The sequence below is a fragment of the Vanacampus margaritifer genome, chromosome 12 (assembly GCF_051991255.1).
Source record: "Vanacampus margaritifer isolate UIUO_Vmar chromosome 12, RoL_Vmar_1.0, whole genome shotgun sequence".
NCBI lineage: Eukaryota > Metazoa > Chordata > Actinopteri > Syngnathiformes > Syngnathidae > Vanacampus > Vanacampus margaritifer.
Genome location: NC_135443.1, coordinates 6,892,815 through 6,916,815, shown reverse-complemented (window position 1 = coordinate 6,916,815; position 24,001 = coordinate 6,892,815). Strand labels below are relative to the sequence as shown.

The window sequence follows — 24,001 nt, the reverse complement described above, 5'->3', positions numbered from 1 at the left end:
GTGTGATACCTGAAAGGCAAAACTGGGGGGGAAATTGGTGACATCATCGCAAGATGTTGCCATTGATAATTGGACAATGCAGTGATTATGTGATCCCTTTTTAAAATAATTTTGGCGTACTGTACTGCTCTATTGATATTTTTTTCTTGTTTTGCGAATTTCATTCCAGTTACCTTAATTGATGGTCAACTACAGTTGAAAACACCAAACCGTATATAATACGACAGTGTGCTTATGTTTATGTGTGGACAGGCTTCGCAGGAACTCCCGGGTACCTGTCGCCAGAGGTGTTGAGGAAGGACCCTTACGGCAAGCCGGTGGACATATGGGCGTGCGGTCAGTATTTATAGCCGCCATTTTACCTAAATGTAACATGAACACGCCACTCATTTTGAGCTGTGTTGCGTCAGGTGTGATCCTGTACATCCTGCTGGTGGGTTACCCTCCGTTCTGGGACGAGGATCAGCACAAACTGTACCAGCAGATCAAGGCTGGGGCGTACGACGTCAGTATTTGTGTCTCTCAGGACAATTTCTTACAATATTTCCATAAATAGCGGACAGTCAATTTTAGACAGTAAATCACATCTGCTTAAATGAATAAACGCCAACGCCTCAAATGAGCCAATGAGAAATAGCGAGATAATGTTATGGCTGTAGTGATGTCTTGGGGTTTAATATCTTGGTGATTTTATATGGCAATGACTACTTTTTGTGGATACTTCAGAAAATATGGTTTTCCTCAGATTTGTGGATTTAGGATTTGAGTGTGTAGCTACCTCTGATTAACTATATAAGGGGAAAAATGTCTATATTGCTCTTGTTTCAGTTCCCATCTCCAGAGTGGGACACGGTGACCCCCGAGGCCAAGAATCTGATTAATCAGATGTTAACCATTAACCCTGCCAAAAGGATCACGGCCGACCAGGCCATCAAGCATCCCTGGGTCTGCGTAAGTGAAATACACGACATCATCTTTTTCTTCTTGGAGTCCAAGTTCTTTTTTTTTTTTTTTTTTTTTTTTTCACTTACCGCCCTTATGAAGTCATGCACTGACTTCATTTGAGGGGAAATCATGACACGGGCTCGCATTAATCTCCTGGAAGACGTCGGTTGATCAATTTTCTTTCTTTGTTTGTTTTTATTTTCATTGACAGTGGTTGAGTTATCAATATTAAATTGTTAAACATGTACAATGATTTATTAGAATATATTACGGTTTCAATCATGTTATTGTCCTCATCAGATTTGCCTTTTTCGATGAAACGGGAGAAAAAAACTATTAAAATTGGAAATCTGATTTTTGGAGAAAATACTGCTGATTTTATTTTAAAACTATCTTGCCCAGCCGTGCAAGTGTCCTGGAAAATAAATGAATGGATGTTCTTTCTAGTCTATTTTTTTCCCCCCACACTCTGGGGTCCGCTTCCAGAAATATAAGCTGCTCGGCTAGTCAAAACACCCTAGCGCTACCCCTGGTTGCCATGGTAATGTAAGCCTTCCTTGCCATTGGCCAGAGAAAGGAGGTGGGATGAGCAGTGGTTTATTTGTATGAGACAGGGCTGCCCCCTCAAAACAGGCTAATTTCAACAAGGCTACACAGCAAAAGTCAATTTGACCCCGGGGCCCGTTTAGTATCTCACCATAAACTTCATTCCTCACCATTTCATTGTTCATTTGTGAAATTAAATGTAGTTTGACAAGTATTTCCTGTTCCAAGATTTTGTGATGTAAGATTGAAAAGTCTTCAATTCATCAAAATCATTCTCACCCCCTTTACTACAGCAACGCTCCACTGTGGCCTCCATGATGCACCGCCAAGAGACGGTGGAGTGTCTGCGCAAGTTCAACGCCAGGAGGAAACTGAAGGTAGTTGTTTACATGCTCACTCATGAATTAACTGCTATTCCTATCCTTTTATAGCTCTATTTGCTTTACAGGGCGCCATTCTCACCACGATGCTGGTTTCCAGGAACTTCTCTGGTAAGTAGCAATTTTTTTTTGTCAAATCAGAAATTTTGAAAAGGACAAATGGACGCAAGTCATTCTTCAGTATGGGTAGCACATATCTTGGATGTGTTAATGACTTTGGCGTTTTTTATGCGTCCATGTAAGTAAAGTCGCTCCCGTGGGCCGGCGCCAACTGTTTTCCATTGCTCATCATCGATCCACATTGGAGTGACGGGTGCAGCCGGGAGCCTGCGTACATATAAGAAAGCTTAAAAGACAGCTTTGTTTTAGGTCTGTCTTCATCAAGCCATCTTTGGTAAATTACGGCTTTGTTTCGGGTCTGTTCATCAAAACCGTCTTAGGAGAGGTTTAAAGCTATTAAGCATCTCATTAGGTCATTTAGGATTTCAGCTCTTTCCAACTAGCGTGAGATGCTAACGTTGCAGGCTATGTTTTCAGTCAGTCTATGCTCTTTCTTGACAAATATCCTAGACTGATGGGACTGATTTAAAATCTAAATTGAAGTTTATTTGTTTACAGAAAGTTGGTAGCTCGTCATATTAGAGGCTAGCATGAGAAGCTAACGTAGCAGTGCTCCTTCTTGTATTTTGCTACTGACCATATGAGAGTCAGCTAGCTAGCCACCGTGTCTTTTAACTTAGCTTGTCATATTAGCGACTAGCATGAGAAGCTAACGTAGCAGTGCTCCTTCTTGTCGTTTGCTACTGACCATATGAGAGTCAGCTAGCTACCCACCGTGTCTTTTAACAGAAAAAATCTGACTTAATGTATCACACCAGTCACAGAATATCAAAATTGAAGTTGTTTGTTAAAAAGAAGCTGCTGGATATGTCACCTGAGAGTCAGCTGGCTGGTTAGCATGAGAAGCTAACTTAGCAGTATGTATCTTTATTCAGCTAGTGCTCTTTCTTGTCAAACATTACAAATAGCTATGTCTTAAATATATCACATAATCACAGACTATCCAAATCCAAGTTTGCTTTTAAATGATGCTATCTGTTAAAGTCATCCAATTGGCTATAGTTTAAGAAGCTAACATAGCCGTCTACATCTTCTCTCGGTCAGTGTGCTTTCTTTTTGAACTTCACAGACAGAGGTGACTGAAATGAGACACCAGTCTCAGAATATCAAAACTGATTCCCTTTATTCACAGAAAGTTGCTAGCTAAATAATAAAACAGCCTACGTCTTCACTCAGGACTCCTTGTCAAATTGAAGAATGGAATTGATGGACCGACCACTTGTAAAATGTCCAAATCAGACTCCATTGTTCACAAAAATCTGCTGAATACAAGATGAGAGTCTAATCAAGACACTTGAATAGCAACAGAAATTGGATATTCTGTCAAAAAGGCAAATCACACAGTCACTCCTTGGATGCTGACTGAAATGCGGTCCAGAGATGTGCTCGGATAGCTCGCATTGCGTGATATCTCTGAATGTCCAAAATTGCATATATTTTGGTCGAATCGCACTACTTTTGAATCGTTCCAACCAAGCTACAGACTTGAATCTAATCTGTAAACAAGGCTGCCGTCCCACCCCCCGAACCGAGACCCCCCCCCCCCCTACATTGAATCCCTCTCTATCCCGCCGTAGTGGGACGGCAGCACACCAGTCCCGCCGCCACCACCAGCACCGCCGCCATGGCGCAGGAAGGTACAAGTGACCCACCTCCGCCGTCCTTGCATTCGGGTTTGTCGGCATGCGGTCTGCGGCTATTCCTCAATACACCCAACCGGACCCCTCCCACTCCCTGATCGGACCAATTTTGATTGGTCGTCATTAGATAAATGGAAGCCAGAAAAGAAAGCTCATTTGTTGATCTTTCCATGCTTCTGCATGTGTGGATGCTTGGATTTCCTGTTCAATACAGTCCTTACCATTATACAGTGAACCCTCACCTACTTTTGTTTATTTATTTATTTATTTTTGTTGAGAGAGGAAAAAAAAGATAATTGCAAGTTGTAAAGTTTGTTTTAAAGAACCACATAACTTTGCCTTTAAGTTAGCTTAGCGCTAACACATAATGGAAAATGTCATAGATGAGCTAATGATGAATAGCATTTATGTGACAACGTTCGAATGCTTTAACGAATGGATATTTGAAGCCGAATAGTGTAGACAATATACTAATACTCACAGGCATATATTTGTCATCCTATGCATAAAACGACTTATATTTACAAAGTGTGAATATCTATATATCGCTTAGTCAAAAACATCATAAAATGGGTAGTAGGAATGTAATATTGGTAGGTTTCCACGGAAACATATGATGCACATTGTCCAAGTCAAATAATGTGTAACCCATTTATTTTTAAGTGTGTTATTGTAAGATGGCATATTATAGGATTTAGCCTATCACATTGACAAATGCTTGCTAATTGCGATGAATAGCGAGGGTTCACTGTAATCCAATTAAATAAAAAATATTCGCATCTATGCTCCGTAACGCTCCCATTCCTGCCACCTTTGCATCAGTTTATAACCCCGATGCCCGGCCAATGCCTGCCTACGTGCCAGTGTGCATGCTACATGCTCAAATGAATGTCCCGTCATGACTGCCTGCTGGTTTGCATGTAGACAAACTATGCTGTCAGTTAACGTGCCGTTTTTTATGGTTAAAGTTCAAATGGTATCGTGATAATATTGTGCAGGTTGTTGAAGCTAACACAATATGACTTGTCTAGCACCAAACAAAACCAAGTTTTTTTTCTTTTTTCTTTTTTCCTGGAGAAAAACAAGTTTTGTAAGCATGTAGTACTACTTGATACTGCTGGTTATTGAATTTCAAGGTCAGATTGTTGTATTTTGAAGCGAATGCTGCATGTCAAAAGCATGAAGCCCGCAATGGTGCTATTTTCTAAAATGCTAACCCTAAATAAATACGTTTTTCTTACTTTCTTCACTGCCACCCTTCCAACTCTTTAACTCGGAAGGTAAGGGCACTTTACCAAGCCTTATATTCACTTTTTTGATAACGTATGGGAGTGTACCAAAATTAGCCGCGTCAACCTACGGAAAGGTTTTCCTTTTTAAATAGCTAACTTAAACTTCCAGGATTCCTTGTCCGTACACTGGCCAACAGCAGAACCCAGAGTTTTTCCACTTTTGGTAGTTTCAAATCAATCCATATTGTCCATCCATGTTGTGTCTGTCGTACCAACTAGCTAGCGCTAAGCTAACCTGGGAAGGTCCAAAATGTCTGACCTTCTATTCAGTTTCAGGCATGGGTCTTTAAGAGTTATTTTGTGGTTCTACTATATTTCATTCAGTTCTTTGTTGTTGTTGTTTTTTATTTTTTGCTGTTGTTGTACCCTCTTGACTTCTTGCCATTTCTGTGTTGCAGCTTGCAAAACCTTATTAAACAAAAAGTCGGACGGCGTGAAGGTACGTTTCTCCGAGCACCCTCACTATGACCTTTGTTGACTTTGACTACTCTCTTACGGTCTTTTAGGCTAGTATCAGATTGGCCGCGTGCACATTTTTTACTCGGTTGAACTGTTTTATGTTTTCGCTTATGCAAAAATGTGCTTTCTCTGTCAAGCTAGTGTTGGTTAGCATACAATATAGAGTTTGCGTTATGTAAGACACCAAACAAGGATTTAAAACATACAGGTGCATCTCATTAAAACTTTTTACACCCAATACCACCAAAAAAAAAAAACAACTTCTCCAAGTAAGAATATCGTGACCAACCAATTTTTTGAACGTTATTTAAAAAAATAAAAATAAAAACTCAGAAAAATTCTGATTTTTATTTATTTATTCATTGCAATTATAACGAACATCATTTTTTCACAGCTGTATGTTGTTAAAATATGATGCAGATTAAAGTTGAAAACTATGTCGAATATATTGTACAACACAGAAAAGTTAAATACAACTGCTGTACTTAGCCAGTGATTCTTTCACATACCACTAGAGGGAGCCCATGTGCCACTACACTCGGCAAATTACGAAATTAAAAATTAATAACGGAAAACTGAAGTAATTCAATTAATATATGCACTAGTTACCGAGTGAAATATTAGATGATTTTTTTGTTGTTGAGAATTTTGATGGTTATAGCTCAAGACTAACCAAAAATCAATAATTTCACTTATTTCGTATAATTGACCACCACACATTTGCAGTTCGTCATTCACAAATTCACAAACTTTCAGATTTTTTTTTTGTTGGAAACTGTCCGGTTATTCACAAAAAACCCCACTTGTTCGCTTTTTTTTTTTAAATTTATATTTTTTATGACAATTAAAGGAGCATCAACTTTTTTGCGCTCTTCGTGGTCGGTGCCTGTCTCACAAGGGAAACGATCAAAATAATTTAAAGAAAAATTTCTTTCTGAAAATGTGTTTAACGAATCCGTATATGATAGAACAGTTTTAAATTGAACTATTGAAATAATTGACATTTTCTTTTTTTATTGAGCTGCACCTGTATATTTTCATGTTATGCCAGTTTTCCTCTCTTTCTGTGCGCAAAAATGTGGCTGCTTCTTTGTTTTGATTATGATTTTCTTGCTCATTTATTTTCCTCCTCCTCTTCATTGCTGTCTGTCAGAAAAGGAAGTCCAGCTCGAGTGTTTGTTTGATGGTGAGATGATGAGCTCCTGTCGCTCGCTCGCTGTCTGTTCCGTCATCCGTTTGTCTGTCTGACACCTTTTTTTTTTTTTTTTTAAATGAGTCTTTCTGGGCAAAGCCGTTTGAGCCGCGTGACACTTTTCATGATTTTTCATTCATGTTCTGATCGCCGTCCTCTGCATATCTTCGTGCCATCCCGCATACACACACTCTACACACGTTTCTGTGGATCTGGTTGTTTTTAAGTAAAGGAGAGGAGGAAAGGGAGGAGATGATGCACACACACGTACAGTATAGACAAGGAACACACTCACACAAGTGTTTTGGTTTGTCGTGTTGTGTCCAGTATTTTGTCATGGAATACATTGTTATTCCCTGGCCTTTTGCCCTTCATCCATTCATCATTCATCCCTGCATGGTAAAGTGTGTCCTACCTCCCCTCAGGAAACGCAGTCCACTGTCGTGCACAACCCATCTGACGGTACCAAGGTAAGACGCTCACAGTTAACTGAAAAAAACAAAACAGAATTAGACATACAGTTCATCATAATATCAGTATATATATTTTTTAAAGTTAACAAAAATAAACAATACAGATCATCAATAAAAGTACCAAGCACCCAATCTTTAAAAGAGTAATAAATAACAAATATATAAATTACATATATATACGTATTAAACAAAAATGCTATATTGTAGCTACACCATAACATATTTAATAAAAAATATGTAATCAAATTGAAAATAGCAATGTAAAAAAAAAAAAATCAAAATAATAATAAAAAAACTATAAGAAAGAAAAAGAAAAATAATTCCAGAATTTAGGATAAACATCAAAATCAAAATCATGAAAATTATAATTCAAGCCAAATCATACAAATTTTTATAAACTTATTTTAAAAATAATAATAAAACATGTAATGCAATTCTTCATAGTATTGAAAAAGTGGAAGAAAAAAAAGAAATATATATATACAGCAGGTTGTATAATATAATCAAAATTTTAATCCAGAAGAATAGATTAAAACAAAATTAAAATCTTCAAATACTAATACAAATATTAAAAACTGAAATAATATAGTATATTTAGAGAAATATAAAATCATGACATTTAAAGTTGTAATACACATTTAAAAAACAAAATGTATGAAAAAAATAATGCCTCAGAATATTTTGTAATTGTAATAAAAATTGCAAGGATAGTAGATAAATGCTAACTTTCTTAGCACGTTTCGCGGGTTAACCAGTATTTAGTCTATAACCTTCTTTAACAAGACAGAAAAACGCAATTAGATAACAAATTTTAGTACGCTTGGCCATAGTATTGCTACATTTCAGTATTTGTCTTAGAATATTACATTTACAAATATGTAATAGTGTTTTCATACAACCTTGGTAGATCAAATAAAAAATAAATCAGATGCTTGGAAACTGCCTTGGCTGGTTTGTGCTCCTGAGAGGTCATTGTGTGTCCATCTGTCCATCCGTCAGGTGTGTCACAGATGTCGTGTGGTGCTATTCGTCCTTTATGGTTTTCTTTTCTTGGTACCGTGTTTTTCTTTTCTCAACTGTGTGGCGGTGTTCTCCCGACAGGGCTCGACGGAGAGCTGCAACAACGCTGAAGAGGAGGATATGAAAGGTAGGAAAGGTACATGTCCCACTTTTTCCTTCTCAGCATGTGATTTTCTCTCATCAATGCTGAATTGACTTTACTAGGCAAAACAGCAGCACCTACTGAGGACCGTAAACAATTTTACAATTCGAGTGTGCTGTCGAATGAATTGAAGATTAGCTCACATGTTTCCTTCACCATAAGTCATTTTTAGTGCAATTACGCATACATAATATTGTTTGAAATTTGGCCACAATTTACGGTACAGTATAGAATTATTATTAAATTATTTTTTTTATGTTTACGTTTTTTTAAGCAAAGAAATAATGTGATATTTTTTATTTGGAAATAAATTAATTGTATCATTTTAATGTTTTTGGTTAATAGTTTTTTTCATTAAAAAGAGAGTAAAGTATTCATATGATACTTAGAATTTATTTAAATTGTATTTATGTATTTAAATATGTATTATATTTTTTAACAGTAAAAAAAATGTTTTTAGTTTTTTATATGAAAAAAATTGTGTGATAATGTTTGAAACATTTTGTAAAAAAAAAAAGTCTTGTAACAATCACAATATTTTTATATTCTTTGTTATCCCTTAAAAAAGAGTGTTCATTCATTGTATTATTAGAATATATATGGTAATTCATTATTTAAAAAAACGAGCTGTAGGGCCGCAAATGATCACCCAATGCAGAGCCTCCTGTACGCGACCTGGCTACGTTAGCAAATGTGCGGTGTCGTGCCTGAGCGGCACATGGTGGCACTGACACTTAATCCTGTAATTAGTCTCAGGACCTTCTGAAAGGAGCTAATCTTCTTACAAGAAGAAGAAGAGGAAGAAGCCTTTGCGGCGCTTTTCCTCGCTCTTGATCCTCGGTCAGGCTGCTTGCTGCTGTCAGCTGCTTTGACTTGATGAGGATGATGATGCTAGCTTTCCTCTCTAGTCGTTTCTGCTGAGATGTTAGCTTTAGCGCTAAAGCATGTGACCAGGATGATGTTGAAGGTGCATATGTGAACCTCTATGTGGAGTCCCAAACTGAAAACTCGTTGCTAACACTTAACCCCTAGACTCGTACCTATAACCTATAACCTCTAACCCTAACTCGTTAAACGTAGCCCATAATACTAACCCAAGAGCCAATCATAATCATAATGCTAACTCCACATCCCTAACACCAACATTCGTTAACTATAACCTATTAGTCAGATCCTTAACCTACATTGTGCTCTGTAAACCAAGCGCCTCTTCTTTGACAATTTCCAGTCCTGTGTTGCCACCTATTGGCACTCAGAACATATTGCAGACATTCACATTGATCACATTTTAGGAGCTGTACCACATACAATTTGAACCAAATCGAATCGTTCCACTTGAAAAATGTACCATTCTTGAATTGTATCGTACCACATGTCTCGAGATACGTATGGAGTCGTGTTTTAATGTAGAGAAGCACATCCCCACTTTTTGTTTCATTTCCTGTTTTAGGGTCTTTAACTTCCTGTTTTCGTGGGGGGGTTGTCTTTAATTTCCTGCTTATGAGTTTTTTAGTGTCTTAAACTTCCCGTTTGTTTGTTTACTTTCGAGGTGTTCAACTTCCTGTTTCCAAGTCTTTAACTTCCTGTTTGTGTGCTTTCAGGCCGCAAACAGGAAATCATCAAAATGACTGAGCAGCTGATTGAAGCCATCAACAATGGTGACTTTGAGGCCTACACGTACGTCTTGGGGTTCTTTTGTGTTTGTTGTTCTTTCCACCTCTAGCAATTTTGCATTTCAATATTCAGAAATAATGTAAAGTGACTGAAGGGGTTATCATAGAACCTCTGTCGGAAGTAAATCATTATAATAGATGTAAAACTAAATTATTGTATGAGATACATAAAAAATATTCTTATTATTATAAGTTATATTTCTGGTTATGAAGTTTCACGTGTTGTTTTTGTGTTTGATGTGGCAGGAGAATCTGTGATCCAGGCCTGACCTCCTTTGAACCGGAAGCTCTGGGGAATCTGGTGGAGGGCATGGACTTCCACAAGTTCTATTTTGACAACTGTACGTTTGACTTATGTGTCCTCAAATATACTCACCAGTCACAATGTTAGCTACGCTTTCACAATCGAAACATATACAAACTACTGTAAATTGTATTTCTGGAAGATTTTACTGTGGTTCCTCAAATAATAGCTTCCTCTGTAAATCACTAATACTGTTTAACACTGATTAATCATATTTAATTGTATTATTTTTAGTTAAAAAGGAGTACTTTAGCACTAGCCTCATTCGCTCTAGCTTGATGAAACGGAGCCAAGAGTACTTTAGCGCTTGCCTCATTAGCTCTGGTTTGATGAAACGGAGCCAAGAGTACTTTAGCGCTAGCCTGATTAGCTCTGACTTGATGAACCGGAGCTAAGAGTACTTTAGCACTAGCTTCATGAGCTCTAGCTTGATGAAACGAAGCTAAGGGTACTTTAGCACTAGCCACATTAGCTCTAGTTTGATGAAACGAAGCTAAGAGTACCTTAGCTCTAGCGTGATGAAACGGAGCCAAGAGTACTTAAGCGCTAGCCTCATTAGCTCTGGCTTGATGAAACGGAGCTAAGAGAACTTTAGCATTAGCTTGATTAGCTCTAGCTTGATGAAACGAAGCTAAGAGTACTTTAGCATTAGCTTGATTAGCTCTAGCTTGATGAAACGAAGCTAAGAGTACTTTAGCAGTAGCCTCATCAGCTCTGGCTTGATGAAACGAAGCTAAGCTAAGTGTTTATCTGCTTCCTACTTCCCCTCAGTATTGAGTAAGAACAGCAAGCCGGTGCACACCACCATCCTGAACCCTCACGTGCACATGATGGGCGAGGACGCGGCGTGCATCGCGTACATCCGCCTGACGCAGTACATGGACGCGCAGGGCCGCCCGCGCTCATGCCAGTCGGAGGAGACGCGCGTGTGGCAGCGCCGTGACGCCAAATGGCTCAACGTCCACTTCCACTGCTCGGGAGCTCCCGCCGCACCGCTGCAGTGAACGCCATGTGAGGTAAGGGCGCACTGCACACACACACACACGCACACACACACACACACACACACACACACATGCGCCACTTCTGGTGGGTGGGCGTGTTACTTGCTAGTGTGGTTATTGCTAAAAAAGAAGGGGAAAAAGAGCCAAAAAAAAAGCAAAACAACATTTTTTAATATGTGCATGTCTTTTTTTAAATGAAACAATGTATAGTATCTTAATATATTTCATACTCAATGCATGTATAAAATATGCAGTCTTCAACCAACAACAACGGGGTTGGAAGCAAACAACAAAAAGACACATACGTGCTCAAGGGCACAACGACAGGTTCAAGATTGAGGATCACACCCACAACCTTCTGGTTGGGAGACGACCACCCAAAAATTATTAGACCTACTCACACTGTAGTATAACTAAGGCACTCTAAGATGCAGTCCAAGCGCAACTCAGAGCCGTATATCGAGAGACACTGTGATTGGTCAACTGCTGGTCACATGACACATAGGCAATGTCTGCCATCTAGTGGTGACTGGTGATATTACAACTTCTATACTGTGGATCCCCGCTAATCATGGGGAATAGGGATTCAAAAAATTCTGGTAAACCTGTGATATGCATTAAAAAAAATAAGAAAAATATTTGCTGTTTATTTCATGAAGGTTGTAAGTTTTTATGTAAATTGATACTGTTCAGCAATATTTGAATTTCTATATTCATATTTTATAGTTATTTTGTGTTATGTTCTCGTTAACAAAATAATTAGAAGTTATTCAGTTACTCATTACTTAAGTAATTTGGCAACTACTTTTTACCTTTACCTGAGTAATATTACTATATTCTAAAGTAAGTACTCTTACTTAAGAGTAGTTACTTTTGACTCCCATACCCACCATTTTTTTCCTCCCTCAGCTCGTCTTCAACTCGTTAATCTGTTTGGTGGAGCGTCGTCTCTCCGCCGTGCTTGCAAGCATCCTGGCCTGGAACAAGAGGGTAACTACATACAAGCTGAGGGCGGCACAAATACAACAATGACAACAACGTCAAACGAGGGAATAAAAATACGTAAAAACAACACTTAAAAAATCATTTAAAAAAAACACACACACAAAACAATAATAAGCTTGACTGAAGGAGCAGAAGGCCCACCGACGAACCGGTGCGGTTTCTCCGCGTGGATGGTGCATGTTTGCGGAGGGTGCGCGGGTTCGATGCCGCCGCCCCGCCCCTGTCCACGCCCCCCCACCCCCGTCGTCTTGTCTGCTCGCACGCACGCACGCACACACATAAGGAGAATTGTGAGGCACTAACATGAAATTAGCATTAAGGTCCAATTTGGACTTTGTTTAGTCACGTTACTTAAAGGGACCTTCTTCTTTTTTTTAATTGTTCTAATGATTATTTTCTACTCTTATTAGTGGTTTTTATGTATTTTGACATACTTTGGGGAATTTTATTTAATGTGTGAATTGATATTTATATGCAAGATGTACGTGTATGGAAAGCCGTTTGAGCATTTATTTTATACTTGATATCGATGTACTAGTACGCTCTTTATTCTCATTAGTAAGACAATTCAGCGCACTAGTAGAACGACCTACCTACTAGTAAAGATACAGTATTTCCACCACTCGTGCCGCTTTTGAAAAACACGCACATAATTAAACCTTACTAGTAAACCACTCTGCTGCACTAGTAACTATACTAGGTCCAACTAGTAGGCAAACAGAATGTTACTTACTAGTATCCTTCTAGACTCTACTAGTAGCCCACTTGTAGTTTTGCCTCACTAGTAACATACAGTTATCCTAATAGTAAACCAAAGTTTTCCACTGTGTCGTGGGGAAAAAAAGTTTCTAGTGCAACCTCGTCGTTCTACTAGTGCACTGAATTGTCACTTTGGGAAGCCGCTTTAGCATTTATTCATTATCCTTGATATCTAGCTTAAGGTGCATGTACTAGTATGCTCTTTGTCCTCACCTTAGCGTTACTAATTAAGAGTTAGATTTTAACTAGTGTCATTTTATTTATTGTCACTAGCAGCATTAGTCGCACACGGTAATACCAACAATTTTGACACACTAGTAGAACAATTATCTCAGTGAGATATGACCCAATAATTATTATTGTTTTGAAAAGGCGTGTGTCACATACTAACACCTCCTGGACTCTACTAGTAGCACCGAAATGCCTACTAGTAGTTTTGCCTCCCTAGTAAAAGTATTACCCCCCTTAACATTTTGACCTTTTGCCACATTTCTGTCTTCACACATAAAGATATAAAATGAGATGTATTTTTTGGTGATGAATCAACAAGTAGGGAACACAGTCATGAAGTGGAACCAAAAGTTTGCAACTTTTTTTAACAAATAATTGAACCTGCAAAATGATTCGCCCCCTTTTCTCTCAGTGCAGCCACCTGACTGCAGAAGTTCCCTGAATGATCCCATGTTGACATAAATGACACGAAGGGGGCTAATACTTTTGCAAAGCACTGTATATAACAGTAGTGGTTCTACTGGTATGCCTACTAGGGTGACACAGTCGTTCGACTAGCGCGCCGGCCCGCTGACATGTCTTACTAATGAGGCCAAAGCATGAACTAGTACATGGACCTTAAACTGTTTCTCACGTATATGGAATAAATGCTCAAACGTTTTATTTTTTGCGTACATACGTGTGTGTAAGCATGATTACATGTCCACTGGCCTGTACTGTTCTCCGACTGTTGCTCCTCTTCCTCCCTCGTCTTAATCGTGATGATGATGATGATGATGATGATGTCAATCCCCCCGCGTCTCGTGTTTATTGTCCATCTCGACTTGCCGTACTTGTGTGTTTCGCTTCAACAAGCATGTTTGCGGACTGTCGGCTGAAACACGAGGCAAAGAATTAAAGAAAAAAATAGAGTAAAAAAAAATTTAAGGCAAGATGGGAGGAAGAGTTCTAAGGGACCTTTTTTTTTTTTTGCTGAAGGCAATCAACCGGCAGGTCCTGTATTTGTTGTAAATGTTGTACTTGTTGTTTAGTGTTTTGGATGTTTTTTTTCAAAGTCAGAACTGGAAAAAAAAGGGTTTAAATGTATGAAACTGCTGCAACCCTTTGCTACTGTCACACACATACAAGAGTCACATGAGCACATGCAAACCAACGTCGTCCCTTTAAGAGGAAGCAGCGCAAACACTTTTTGCACCTTCATATCATGTCTTGAAAATTCGGGCAACATTAGTGGCGCACTTTCATTTTAATGTTAGCTCATCAACTGGTCAAATTTTTGTTGGAAATTATCTCAAATCAGATCTGGCGCACTAACATTACATTTATTTATTTTTGTAGTTTGTTTCAATTTTTTAATCATTTTTTTTTTGTATTAATGTTTTTCCGTTGTTTCTTTTTCCACTATTCCATATAATGCCGTTTTTTTTCTTTTTTTTCTATTTTAATTTTAATTTTTGGGTTATGTTGTGGGATTCGATGAGTACTTTTGTTATTTAAGTAATTCTAGTATTTTTAAATATATATATATGCCTAACATTTCAACAAATCTTTTTTTTTTTTTTTTTTACATATCAGCTCATTATTATTCTTATTCTTATTATTATTCCTTGTAGTAGTAGTTTTCACCCACACTCAGCCTGAAATGGTTTATTTTCTTTTTATTTCGATGTACTGTATTTTATTTAAATTTTTCCCACAAAATGTCTTATTTTTTCCCCCTTTTTTTGGGCTGGCCATACCCACTGAGATTAAATGGGTTTTTTTCCCTTTAATTTTGTAAAAGCTTTTTTTTTTTTTTTTTTTTTACATAATTCATTTATAGTAATATAATTGGTTACTGACATTAAAAATGCTATTTTCTTTCTTTCTTTTTTTGATAATTACCATGATCATTTTAAACAGGCCAAAATTGTGCGCTGCACGTGTGACATTTTCATTTGTTTATTTATTTTTATTTGGGAAGTGTGATCCCATTCGCGACGTCACTGCATCTTCCAAGCTTCCATTTGTTTTCAACCTGACGACAAGACAGGGTATGGAGCCACTTTTGAGTCTTAATGTTGTACATACTGTAGGAGTCACATGACCAAACAGGAAGTGATTGCACCAACTACCTAAACTTTAAACACATTCATCCACTGTGTAGCTTTTGCATCATATGAATATTTACTGTTTGCAGAGGAAAAACATGTGTTATAGAGTTATTGTCAAAGCCACAGCAACCGTACATAAGTATAAAAATATATGCAGTTTTACATGATGATGATGATGAAATATGCATGTGTACTTTCTAGTCATTTTTCACCTTTTACTGGATGGACATTTGCGAATTACTCAAGTCACAGAGTAGAAGAAAGCCTTATTAGCTTTTTGGTGATACTGTGTTGTTAAAAAAAAAAATGAAAAAGAAGAAGAAACTATGATAAGGTTGGATGCCGAATTACTTTTTGCATGAGCGTAGAATTAAATCATGACAGTGGTATATTTACAAATCTGTGTGGATGGTTGTTATTCATAGCTTGGTTATTACTGGAATATTGAAGTGTATTTAATAAATAAATAAATAAATCAACATTTGTGTATTGCCTTTTATTTTTTTAACAAAAATAATTTAGATATTTATATGAAATGCAGTTGCAATGTTAAGTTTTTAGATCAATATTATATTCTTTGCCTCTTTACTATTCATTAAAAATTTAACAAAAAAAAATGAACGAACCACTTTTATAGTCGCAGTCCTCTCTGCGACCACAGGGGGGCGCTAAAAGACTAGCAATTTATAGCGTACCTACTGTATTTAAATAATGTAAAAAGATCAATTTCTCTTTCATTCATGCCATACTAAATTGTGATTTTACAAAGCAATGGGAAACTGCCCTAAATTGTGTTTATGTTGTTGCGGCCTTTAGGTTGCCATGTTGCCTAAACAAAAGATTTCTTGTTGGTGGACAAACCTCTGTGGTCACCAGCATTCACTTTGGACAAATCCATACATTTGAAGTCACTTCATTAGGTACACATAATCCAATACAAGAGCTGCACCTCTGATTAACTCATTCACTGCCATTGACGACTATAGACGTCAAAAATTCATGTGAACTGTTTCTATTAGTTTAACTTTTTTTTTTCATTTAATTTTTTTATGAAAACCTAGAATGTTTTTATTGTACATTAATAAGAGATATGAAATTATCATGCGATTAATTACGATTAAACGCCCCTTATTTTTTATTTTTTTATTGTAATTAATCACATGACTTCACTAATTAACTAACAATTAATCACAAATTTGATATCTGTTCTAAATTTACAATAAAACATTTTTCTAGGTTTTCATACTCTTGTTAGCAAAAGTGGATTATTATTTTTTTAATAATAGAAATTGTTCAAATGAAATTTTGACTTCTATAGCCGTCAATGGCAGTGAATGAGTTGTTAATAGAATTTAGCTCTGTAGTTTTAGCACCTCTCATTTTCATTCTGTGTTACCCTATTATGCTTATTATTACCTCCGCCAAGCATACTGTATACTATTGTAATACAGAGCAATAACTACTTTTGTCTTTATGAGAAATGTGTGTTATCCACAATGTATATGTACAACAGGTCGATCTTGATTGTTGTTGTGTTTAGCCTCCAGCGCCGGCGTCTGTCGTTCTAAAAGCAAACAGCAACCAGGAGGGCTTCGTCTTTCTTGCGTTGAATGTTTTCCAGGGTAAGCAATCGGCTAAAATGGCGTCTAGAGATCTGCGCCCCTGATCCCAGGTCAGCCGTTGTCTGTTTTAAATTAAAGAGTCATCCATCACTTGTTGATTATGTGTCTCCTACGCGCAGGGCATTGATCTATGAATTAACATGCAAGCTGCTGAATCATCACAAACACTGTAGTGTCTTCATCCTCATCTGTTCATGAATCATGACAACAAATGTGATTTTAATTCACCTCATACGTAAGATGCGGCATATCATTTTGTCATTTCCCCCTGAATCTGACATTCCTTTTGTGGTTGGGAAGCATACCATCACTCAAAGGCCACAATATTAGGTACACCTGCACAATCCAATGACATCTTGAGCCTTAAACTCGCAACATAACAAACATAAGGAAGTACAGGACATTCTCTTTTCAGGCTTCCTTTATTCTGGAATACTTTACCGCAAATAGTTTCTTGCCCTGTCTCACCTATGACTTACGGCTTTTAGCCTGTTTTACTTCCGCTTCTCCTCTCGCCTGCTCTGAGAGCTAGGTGAGTGCTGTAAGGATTCTGCATCGACTGCCCAGGACGGCACATATAGAACCACTTAACCCGAGGCGTCTACCCACCATGGTGCTTCATTTCATTAAATTGATTCTTATATACGATTTTAACCAACATTGTACAGGACCATATTATGTGGTAAATGTTCTACAACACTCTTTGGTTGCTATATAAACCTGACTTGACTTGACAACCAATATGAGAGCTAGCTACATAAAAAAAAATATAATGCTATTTGACTGAAAAATAACCTGTGACATTAAATGGGTGGTAATCTGTGGTTGTATAATAGATATAGGCAATTGTTGGGTCATAGTACTTTAATAGGTCGAAATAACATACAGTATTTTACTTTCCACATTCGGCGTTTTCACCATGCGTTAAACGTCGTTAATGCCGACCGGAAGTCGAAGTCCCACCTTACACCAAACACGGAAGTACTAAATTCATGAAATTTCAGGATAAATTATAATTTAGGGGAAAACAAAAAACACAATCGAGCGTGTAAGGTTATTTAAATTCATTTATGTATTAAAAATGCAATTATTGTCTTATTTTATCTAGATGGGTTTCTGTAGCTTTGTTGCCTCCAATCAAGCAGATGCTGACATACACGTAGACGTAGGCTACTTTATTATTTTTCGTTTGTTTTTCTTTAATAATTAAAAACAAATGTGTGCGTGTATATTTTAATTAATATGACCCCCCCCCCCCAAAAAAAAAAACTACCCGTTTAACAAGGCCCTATTTTTTCTCTCGGAGTAGGATGCGCACGAGGGAACGAGAGAGGGAGAGTGAGTGAGGGATGGAGAGAGGGAGCTACTCCGAGCAGGGAGAGAGAGAGGGAGGGGGGCGGTGCTTAGGTCTCCTCAGCTGCTACTCTTCAGTCCCATTAGCGACTAGCGGATGAATGAAGGCACACGTACTTTTTTTTGACACGAAGACTGAAGCTGCTGTCTGAAATCTCAATAGGCTGGATTATTAGTCACATTTTTCATCTACTTTTTTTTTTGTTGTTGCGACGGTGTCTTTTATAGAACGTCTCAGGATTTATCCGCCTATCTTGGAATCTGCTGGTTTTTAAATGGCTTTGGGAGAACAGCTGAGTCGTGTCGAGACATTTGTGGATTAATCTGTATTTTTTTTCCTCCTTTTTATTCCTATAGCATCCACCCAAAGCCGCCGAAATGCGCCTCTTTTTAAACCAGCCAACCACATGAGTGGAGTCTAAACCAACCCGTCACATTCACATCCCTCCCTCCCCATTTTCTTTCCATATACTGCAATCAACGTGCTGGCAAAATATGGAAAGTGAGGTTTTTAGCCCCCTGCTGGAGCACTTCATGCTGTCACCTCTGGTCTGCTGGGTAAGTCTATTCACTAAACACATGAATGTGCTATAATTGGTGATTTATTTGAGGTGTGGTGTTTATCCCCCCCTCTCCTCAGGTGAAGACAGTGGGGCAGCTCACGGTGACAGATGGCAGCAAACTGTCAGAATATGTGCAATTGGTGGATGGAGTTTACCTCAATGAGGTCATGCTGGAGATGTGAGTACCCCCGAATGCAATGCGACATCTTCAAGAGTCAGGATGGGGTGGTCGAAAAATGGCCGTGCGCGCCTCAGGGAATGCGTGTGATCAGAAAGTGTCACATGGGTTGGGGTTATTTTAAATTAGCTGGGAACAGGAGCTTTGTTTGGACTTTTTGGAAAGGATATCCGTGGGGTAGAGGAGGTGCGCCAGTGTGTTGAAGGTGGTGCGCTGCTCAACTTGATCACATTTGTAAACTTCAAGCATTCAACTGGCTATGAACGGGCATTGTTATATAGGGCTGAAAAGATGAATCGAATTTGAAAACGGAGTGTAAAAGAGAAGATCCAAATAAACCTGTAAAAGCACATCTGTGCAACTCAACTCTATGCGCTCGTTTGCTGACACCCATGTCACTCACCAGTCCAGGCCCCACCTTTTTAAAGCCAAACACATTGAAAGTCACACATGTAGCGTTGAATTTGAGGATGGCAACCCTCAAGTGGACAACACTAATACTTGCTGGCACATTTTGTTGTCTAACAATGCAAAATTAACTTTTATCAAATTACTTGATGGGACAATCAGTAGAATAAGCAATTCTAAAAAATATTCAATTGCTGAAACCCCCTTCAAAATGGTGGAGAGCTCTTCTTTTCATCAATAGTGTACTCAATCAAGTGTCCGGCGAGCGTACAATGCGCAGTCTTGCCCTTCCACCCTTACCTCGCCCTCAAGGCACACATTAGCTAATTCTTGAAGGAAGCTTCTAGAAGCTGTCTGCTGGGAACAAATGTAGGCTGCGCACAATGGGGCCTCGTATGTGGGCCACTGATGGGTCATGCCGTCAAGACGTCTTTGCAGACAATTATCACGGGGACCCCTTGGAGCCACGCTTTGAAAGACGCATTACAACTTCGGTTTGGCCTCAGCGGAGGTGATTATCTGGCCAGTAGTCAAGGGTGTACTTGGGCAAAGTCAACTGGCATAGGCTAGCTTCACCTGCTAACAGAATAAAGACTAGGAAGCAATATGGGATTGATTGCTCGTTTTGGCCAACCGTTTATGTGGTGACACTGTATCCTAAAAAGAAGTCTCTAAATGGAAAATTTCAGGAACAACCACTGGAATGTTCGCTACAGACGATAGATAGTAGTAGGTAGTCGAAGTTTGATTATTTCGAAGAATGGTCATGAAAATTAGTTTTTATTACTCGTTTCCTGTTTCTGGATGGCATCTTCATCCAAAGGCTTCCTCCTCCGCCGCCGCCTACTGCTGCTTTGCTCTTCCAAATTGCATGGTTATAATGCTAAGTTAGCGTCGCTAAACCAGCCACATTAAGATGTTGGGAGGGGGAAAAAAAGTGCACTGGGCATGAGTGTTTAGAGTTTGGCAGCTGTGTGCCGCTTGACAGGAAGTGACCAGTCACAGCCAGCTTTGTGTGTTCGGGTCTGTGTGTACGTGCACTTTTTTTCTCCCCCAAGGCTTCCATGTCAGCACTGGTCTCACACACTGTGTGTGTGTGTGTAATGTGTATCTGTTTTTGTGTGTGTACGCGCACATTTGTTTTTGCAGTCGGGCAGCTGTCGGTGGTCGTCTTGGCTAGCCATCCTCAAACACACACACACACATAAGGCCCTCTGTGACGGTCAGATTGTTGTGTTTATGTGTCGGCTCTTTGTCTGCCTCTTTATTAGCGTGACAACATCAGCTTGTTTAATTGTCTGAATTGGAACGCGTCACAAAAGACTACATTTGTAGATCTGTGTTGCTGGCTGACTGTGGTGTGAGATCTAAGAAGGAAAACAATGTTGCAGCTGAAAAAGAAGATGTTTGTAATAATTCAGTGGTGCCTTGAGATCGTAGGAGTTAACAGCAGCACCCCCCCCCCCCCCCACACACACACTCCCGCCGCTGTTAGTTTTTCATGTTTACACTGTGCTTTCATACAAAAAGCTGTTGTAACACGGTGGGACAGTGCAATTCAGCCGTCGTCCGCCCGAAGGTGACGTCCTGAGGGCAGCGGCGGGACATCGGGATTATCTAACGGTTTGCCCCTGACGCCCAGATGGCAACCCTGCCACCCTCCCTTTCCCCCCCTCCTCCCGCCTCTGTCCTCTCATGACCATCATTACCCAGCCAATTAGATGACCTCCTCACTGCTGTCAAACCAATTAGCTCGCCCACTCTGTGAGGTGGAGCCAATTAAAAACGTTGACAGAATGACAAGAGTCCTGTTGAGATCCTGGATGCTCACTGGAGTTGGTTTTATTTGGATACAACGGGGAATTGTGTCTGAAGGACATGACTCTTGAACTTGTCTGTTATGCTGCATGTCAATTTGACCCAATTAAATAGATTTTAAAAAATCTGGAGAAAGGAAAAAAAAAAGTAGATTAATACTTCTTAAATTAGTTGTTTTTGTGTGTATTTTTTTTTTAATATTTTATATTTTTTTTATATAAATAAATAATAAGAGCCAATTTCATACAGAGAATTAGAATTGCATAGTCTACCGGTACTATAATACCACAATATCATTATACTGGTACTTCGGCGAAAGCTATGTGTGCTTGCTTCAAACTAATATTTTGACGTGGCATTGTTTAGATATCAGGATCGAGCTACTTTACGCAGGTATTAGCGTCAAAGTCAGAAATTGGTTTGATGACAACGCTACACGGTATATTAAAAATATTGACACAGGGTGCTAATATAAACAAAAATAAGCCCCGAGGGCTCACGGAAGTTTTATTCTAAAATTTTTGCACATAAAAAAAAAAGTCCATCCATCCATCCATTTCCTGAACCGTTTATTTCTCACTAGACTTTGCAAGTAAGTTCCAGGCATCCCAGCATGCTCAGCGGCATTTGTAAATAGCTAGTAACGTGTAACGTTCCAAAGGAAGGTATTTTACGGGGCGCAATTCAAGCTTTGACCACAACTGTTACATACACGAATGACTGTACAGTACATAAAATAAACAATATATCTTTAAATGAAGATATTGATTATAAAAACTGAGAAAGCCCTATTTCCTACTTTATCTGCAGTCTTGAATGCAGCATTGGTTAGTGTTCGTACCGTAGTGGCGTCATCACCAAATGATACACACAATATAGCTCTTTGTTAAATAGTTATTATCATGCTTGACTCCATAATAAACAGAGGCTACATTGTGCTAAAGCTAACACCATGCATACAGCGCCGTTCACACTTGGCTTATTTTTGCCTCCTGTTAGCACTTGTTCGTTCTTTCCCCCTTTCTCCCATCCTTCCTTCACGCCTCATCTCCTCTGCCCTTTCCCCGCTGTCTTCGAACCTTTCCTCTTGTTTTCTTTGAGCTTCTGTTTGGCGAGCTCCAGCTGACATAGTTGAAATTCCAGCTGCAGGAGGGAAGCAAGGATGCAGAGATGCTGCTGCTGGGATGTTGGAACCCCGCCACACCCCCCACCGCCCCCCACTCCTCGAGGCTGTCCTGACAGAAACACAGCAGTGGGCTGGTCTTGGAAATCTGTCAGGAAGTGCAATCGTTGACTTTTATCTGGCAGTCAGTCGTCTTTGTGTCTGGCGTCAAGCAATGAAATGTTTATGTGAGCCTTGAAAATGGCCACAACCAAGGACGTTAAACCTCAAAGAAATGGTAAAACGTCAAGAGTTGAGTAATTCCACTTTCAGTTTAGGTTTACTGTCAAAATAAACATAAAACAAAGATCAGTCACGCAACTGCTAGCTTAATGCTAACACACAATACAAAATACCATAACCTGACTATATTGGTGAGAACACTGAGCAGTTATGGCCGTCTTGTAATGTTGATGTGCCGTATGGATGCAAACTCGACACTTCCTCCATCACTTTAATGTGACAGACTCTCCCATGTCGCATAATCCGCTCTCTGGCAAATAACTGCAGCAGGGAAATGCATTAGGTTAGGAAATGAAGTGCAAAGGAGATTCAATTAGGAGGACCTTGTTTTCTTTTATGATGAGGACGTAAGAGCTCACTTTATGTCAATGAGACACCATCCCGCGATCCATTTGCTCTGTCGGCAAGATGAGGCAATTATTGTTGATGGTGACTGTCTTGACTGTAGTCCACTTTAATGATTTAACTCTGGAATGTAAAGAATGGGCTGCTGCAGTGGTAGAAGAGTGGAATGAGAATGGAACAAAGGGGTGGGGGGGGGGTGGGGGGTGATACATGAGAAAGCAAAAGACGAGGAAATTCACAATATACCAAGGGTCACATGGTCTGTTTATGTGGCGCTACTGTCACCATAGAGGACCACCCCGCTCTCCAAAAATGTCAAAGTACTTCCGATGTATCCAATGTTTATGTGAGAGTGGCGGCGATAAATGAGTGGTACGCTTATCACACGTAAAAATTAAAGTACAAAATGTGATATGTTTTTTAATAAGCTTATTTCGAAGCTTGTCAAACATCCACTGATTTAAAAATGAACACCTACACTAATCATTTTGTTAGCATTAGCGTTGTTGCTAATTCCTCTTGGTTCTTTAGCTTTCCTGCTAGTAGTGCGTTTGTGTGTGTGTGTGCGTGTTTAGAAATAATCACACACGCTCCTGCTATGTTTGTACTGACTCTCGCCCAACACGTGGCCAAATGCAGCCTGTATTTTTCCCTTTTTGTGCGCGTGTGCGTGGCTGCCCATGCTGACTGTAATGCAGCCTGTCATATATAGGTTAACACTACTCTGCAAAGCACGCAGCCAATCAGAGAGCAGAGGAAGCCCCAATGGCTGCCGAATTCGGCCTCTGCAGCCATCCACACACAAGCGACTGGATGCTTTGGCTTATTGACTGCCTCTCTGTCTGACTTGCTGTCTGTCTTGAGCCGACTCTCCTTAATCTATTTGTCTGGCCAAAGCCTTAAGTTTACCGTATCAGCAAGAACAGCAAGGGGGTTAATATCCGGGATTTTTTCCACCCGCCTACTAAAGAACTAAATCCTTATTTTGTCGCCTGGTGTTCCCCAGGGGGTTCAGTCTGAAGCGTGCTGCA

General features: G+C 39.2%; 2 protein-coding genes across 22 annotated transcripts in view; both read left to right on the top strand.

Annotated features, from left to right (window-relative positions):
• The window catches only part of camk2g2 (calcium/calmodulin-dependent protein kinase (CaM kinase) II gamma 2), a 34,286-nt gene extending 18,529 nt beyond the window's left edge, over positions 1-15,757 (top strand). For 2 of the 13 annotated variants that reach the window (XM_077582030.1, XM_077582029.1), the window contains 13 exons: positions 253-336; positions 411-505; positions 829-951; positions 1,785-1,868; positions 1,940-1,982; positions 3,569-3,628; positions 5,322-5,362; positions 7,000-7,044; positions 8,149-8,203; positions 9,811-9,886; positions 10,129-10,223; positions 10,958-11,202; positions 12,100-15,757. In XM_077582030.1, the coding sequence (XP_077438156.1) occupies positions 253-336; positions 411-505; positions 829-951; positions 1,785-1,868; positions 1,940-1,982; positions 3,569-3,628; positions 5,322-5,362; positions 7,000-7,044; positions 8,149-8,203; positions 9,811-9,886; positions 10,129-10,223; positions 10,958-11,190 (1,034 nt within the window). In that variant the 3' untranslated portion in view covers positions 11,191-11,202; positions 12,100-15,757. Of the gene's footprint in view, positions 1-252; positions 337-410; positions 506-828; positions 952-1,784; positions 1,869-1,939; positions 1,983-3,568; positions 3,629-5,321; positions 5,363-6,535; positions 6,569-6,999; positions 7,045-8,148; positions 8,204-9,810; positions 9,887-10,128; positions 10,224-10,957; positions 11,203-12,099 lie in introns of all 13 variants that reach the window. The other 11 variants (XM_077582031.1, XM_077582033.1, XM_077582034.1 and 8 more) reach the window with 11 other exon arrangements.
• Positions 15,758-18,327: 2,570 nt separating this feature from the next.
• ccdc88ab (coiled-coil domain containing 88Ab) overlaps positions 18,328-24,001 on the top strand; it is a 51,883-nt gene continuing 46,209 nt past the window's right edge. For all 9 annotated transcript variants that reach the window (XR_013296128.1, XR_013296129.1, XM_077581490.1 and 6 more), the window contains exons 1-2: positions 18,328-18,811; positions 18,894-18,994. Coding sequence is in view for 7 of the 9 variants with exons in the window: in XM_077581490.1 (XP_077437616.1) it covers positions 18,749-18,811; positions 18,894-18,994 (164 nt within the window). In the remaining 2 variants the exon portion in view is untranslated. The remainder of the gene's footprint in view (positions 18,812-18,893; positions 18,995-24,001) is intronic.